This window comes from Dermacentor variabilis, chromosome 3 (genome assembly GCF_050947875.1).
Source record: "Dermacentor variabilis isolate Ectoservices chromosome 3, ASM5094787v1, whole genome shotgun sequence".
NCBI classification, from domain to species: Eukaryota; Metazoa; Arthropoda; class Arachnida; order Ixodida; family Ixodidae; genus Dermacentor; species Dermacentor variabilis.
The window spans coordinates 103,533,413-103,537,098 of NC_134570.1; the positions used below are offsets into that span (position 1 = coordinate 103,533,413).

The 3,686-nt window shown below is 44.8% G+C and overlaps 1 protein-coding gene across 1 annotated transcript; it reads left to right on the forward strand.

Annotated features, from left to right (window-relative positions):
- The first annotated feature begins 476 nt into the window (after positions 1-476).
- On the forward strand, positions 477-3,141 carry LOC142574073 (uncharacterized). Its single transcript, XM_075683243.1, has 3 exons — positions 477-748; positions 1,527-1,871; positions 2,948-3,141. Exons 1-2 carry the CDS (start codon positions 740-742, stop codon positions 1,866-1,868), a joined length of 351 nt encoding a protein of 116 aa, XP_075539358.1. The 5' UTR covers positions 477-739; the 3' UTR covers positions 1,869-1,871; positions 2,948-3,141.
- Positions 3,142-3,686: the final 545 nt, after the last annotated feature.

Consider the following 3,686-nt stretch of genomic DNA (forward strand, 5'->3'; position numbering starts at 1 on the left):
CGCAAAACAAATTCTGGTTATCAAGCAACAGCCCCTAAGAACAAGCGACAACTGCAGTCGTAAAAGCGTGCGTCAGGTGAAGGTATGTGCACACCAATTGCCGGCGACATTTGAGGACGATACGTAGATCGCAATGAGATACCGGGTCGACGTCGGCTCTGCCGACTAACCGCAGGCCTTCTAGACGATGAGGAAATGTCGCCTCCGCCCGAAGTCCAAGGCAACTACGCGGGCTGCCTTACGTGAGACGAGATGAAGCAAGCAGTACGTACAGATTCTGCACGAGCTTCATCAAAGCAACTTTTCCTTTTTACGCTTTCTTTGTAGCTTCTTACCACGCTTGCGATTCACAAAGCAATGCACAGCTATAAGATATATTACTTTATGTTTAGTACATGTCTCGCGGAAATTGAATGCATGCAGCTGTCGCAACAAAAAGCCCGCCCCACGTCTTCCACTCTCCGTCACCACTGCTGTCGCCAGCTGCTGCTAGAATGAAGACAAAAACGGCGTTCGTATCGCCTTCAGAGTCTCGTGCTGCATGTGGGCACTAGTAACACTAAAATTTTCGATAATTTGCATAAATGATGCCCGATACCTTCCTGTGGGTTTCTTGAAGAAAACATGAAACACACGTGAATAGTAATGCGAGGGTCCATGCGTATAAAAGGACCTACGGTCTTCCTAACGAGACACAACTTCTTCAAACACCGAGCTGCTGCGAGATTTCAAATCAACCATGATCACAGTGAGTAACCATAAATCAGTTTACATTTCCCGCATGATATCGGAACTTCATTTTGTTTCCATGTGACTCATTATCCGGGTACTTTCGAAATTCGCAAGTCTGTCGCTTTACTTTTAGCCCAGTAACTGTTCTAGCAACGTTTAATGGAGCTATCGTTTTACGATACTTTGTCTACGTCAAATCAGCATTACCAACATTGTCGTAGTATGGGTGTGCGCAAAGGCATGTGGCTTTACCACAGTCGACAATAATGGCATTCCTTTCTTAAACGACGAAGAAACATACGAACCTGTACTAAGGCACAGATGTTCCGGGCCAGCAAAACAACACATCTCGACCTAGGTAGCCACACTTGTGGTGGCCTACATCTTTTCAGCGTACACGATAGGTTTTAGCAAAGAACGTTGTTTACGACGCTGAACATTACATGCTTCAAGGGCCGAGTACACTAAGCATTTGATTCATGATTGCTCTCAGTCATTGGCCAGCTGCCTTCCTTTATAATGTGCCTGACATACCTATCAGCTGCTATGGGCTCTTATGAACTCTTCTAGCGTAAGACTTCTTTTTCTTTACTGGCCAAAATCTAAAGTCTTTTAGCAGGCTTGTCAATCCAGAGTATTCAGTAGAGTATTCCACCTTTTCTTTAACGTTAAACTTGGGCACTTCCTCCGGTGCACCCTTAAGACACCCAGTTTGTTCAGTTAAATACTAAAATGAAACTGCGTCAAACGAAACTCTTCGTAACTGACCGGCTCCCATGCCACCTACTATACAGGTCCTGTGCCTCTTCGCCGCTCTGCTGAGCAACGCCCTCGCGGTGTACGTCCCCACGTACGGGCTACCCTTGGCCGGCTACCCTGCCGCTGTGCCAGCTGTGACGACGGTGCACGCAGCCCCAATAACAGCAGTGCAAACTGTCCACCATGCGGTGCCTATCACTCCCACGATCCACAACGTGGCTACCCCGTACGGCTACCGCACCACCGGAGTCAGCTACAGCCACAGGGTCGACGCCCACCCGGTTCGTGTCCGTTACCTGCAGGGACTTGCTCCGTACGGCCTCAACTACGGCTATGGGCTGGACGCCTTGGGATACACCACTCTTCTGAAGAAATAAATGGTGAGGAACCAGAGAGGACTGCGCTCTGCTCTACATCACTCTGTGTTGAATACATGTAGGGTCAGCGCCTTTAGTTCATTATCAAGAACGGTGCGATTCATTGGGACGGAAATGTACGAAACAACTTCAACTTCTTCAAATAAATGTTTATTTGTTTCACTGTCCGCATTTATTAGTGACCAGGTAAATGTACGTCAGATGTTTGTCGCCATACACAAAAGCACGACAGAAATATACATATATATAAAAACAAAAGCAGTCACATTATTAAATTGGCAGTTGAAACGCAACACCGCTTTTTTCTGTCAGTATCCATACATTTCCCTCCCTGTTAATTGCGTTGCGGTAAATAATGAACCATTACGAGTTTATGTACTTTCTTTTTCAACTATAGAAAGCTGCATCCACATTTCTCTAGCCAAGGTCATTTGAGCACTTCAGAAGGATAGCGCCTTCTCAAGGGCTCAAGGGTTGTGAAGGCGCTAGAAGGCATAAATATATTGCTCATAATAAACAGCTGCTTCGTAAGCAGGGATATCTAAATGACTTCCCTCTTCCTGATACGGGATGCTGTTTTTAATATCAGTAAAGTATTTCAGTGCCTATCTGTTAACCGACTTTTTATAAATTCATGCCCAGATCTGATCGCTGGATGCATTATAACAGATACCACAAAAGACTACTTGCATTCATACACAACACATACTTAGCATCCCACATATAATACACGCCCAACATGACGCCTTAAAACAAGTCTTTACTGTAGTGTAATATACCTGGACTGTGTTTTTCTCTGACCGGGTAATGCGCTCACGGAATTTGTAATGATGCAAAAACAGCGAGTGTATATCATGGCGTTGTAGATTTTGTAATGAAGGTTTTGGAGATTAAAGTGCACGTAGCTTTGTTTACCTGATGGTCTGACTTGCTTGGTCCACACAGGAGTCATAATAGCACTGAGCCGGAATATTCTTTCGCATCTTTCGGTTTATACTCGTGCGAGTATCTCTTCACAGTCCCACTCTCTGGAGTGCAAGGCACAAGGATACAATACATTCATGTCGTTACCGTTCCAGGATACCAAGGCCAAGCAACGAAGCAGTGACAAGGCTGACTTTGTGAATGACCGACAGGACACAGCACTAGTTCAAGATACCGCTGCCCTTGGGTCCGGCTTTTGTCATCGGGGCACGAGTCTGAGAAGTGAAAATAAGAAAGTGTTATAAATGGTCTGCTAAGTTTACATTACTTGACCTAATAAAAACTCGTGAACCACTTACATGGTAGTTCATGTTTTCTTTATTTCATATAATTTAGGGGAGCGCCAACTATCTTGTGGCAAAAGTCAATAGCGCGTAATAATTATCTAACACCTCAAATAGTCTTTTCTTCTATACTTTACTGCCGAACCGAATGTCAGCATGCCGCAAAAGGCCTCCGTAACAAACTCAGATATACCGAATTAAGCCTTGTAATTAACTAACAGATCATTGCGAGCGTTATCAATCGGAATTATGGTGCTTCTGTTGAATTCAACTTGAATTACAAGTTTATCTTATTTCTAACATTAAACTGGCTTTCAGAAACTACAGCCAGCCCCGACACGATTAAGCTTGCCTTGCTACAGCCAGTGTTGTCTGAGGTCTCTGACAATTTAAGCCATGTCGACAAATCTCCAGCAACAGCGTGTCTAGATTCGTATGCCATTGAAGCGTAATGTACGTGAAATCGCACGGGTGGAGCGACGATTCCACTTACCAGGACCAATACTGCGACCATAGCTAGGCACCAGATGCTTATACTCATCCATTCACC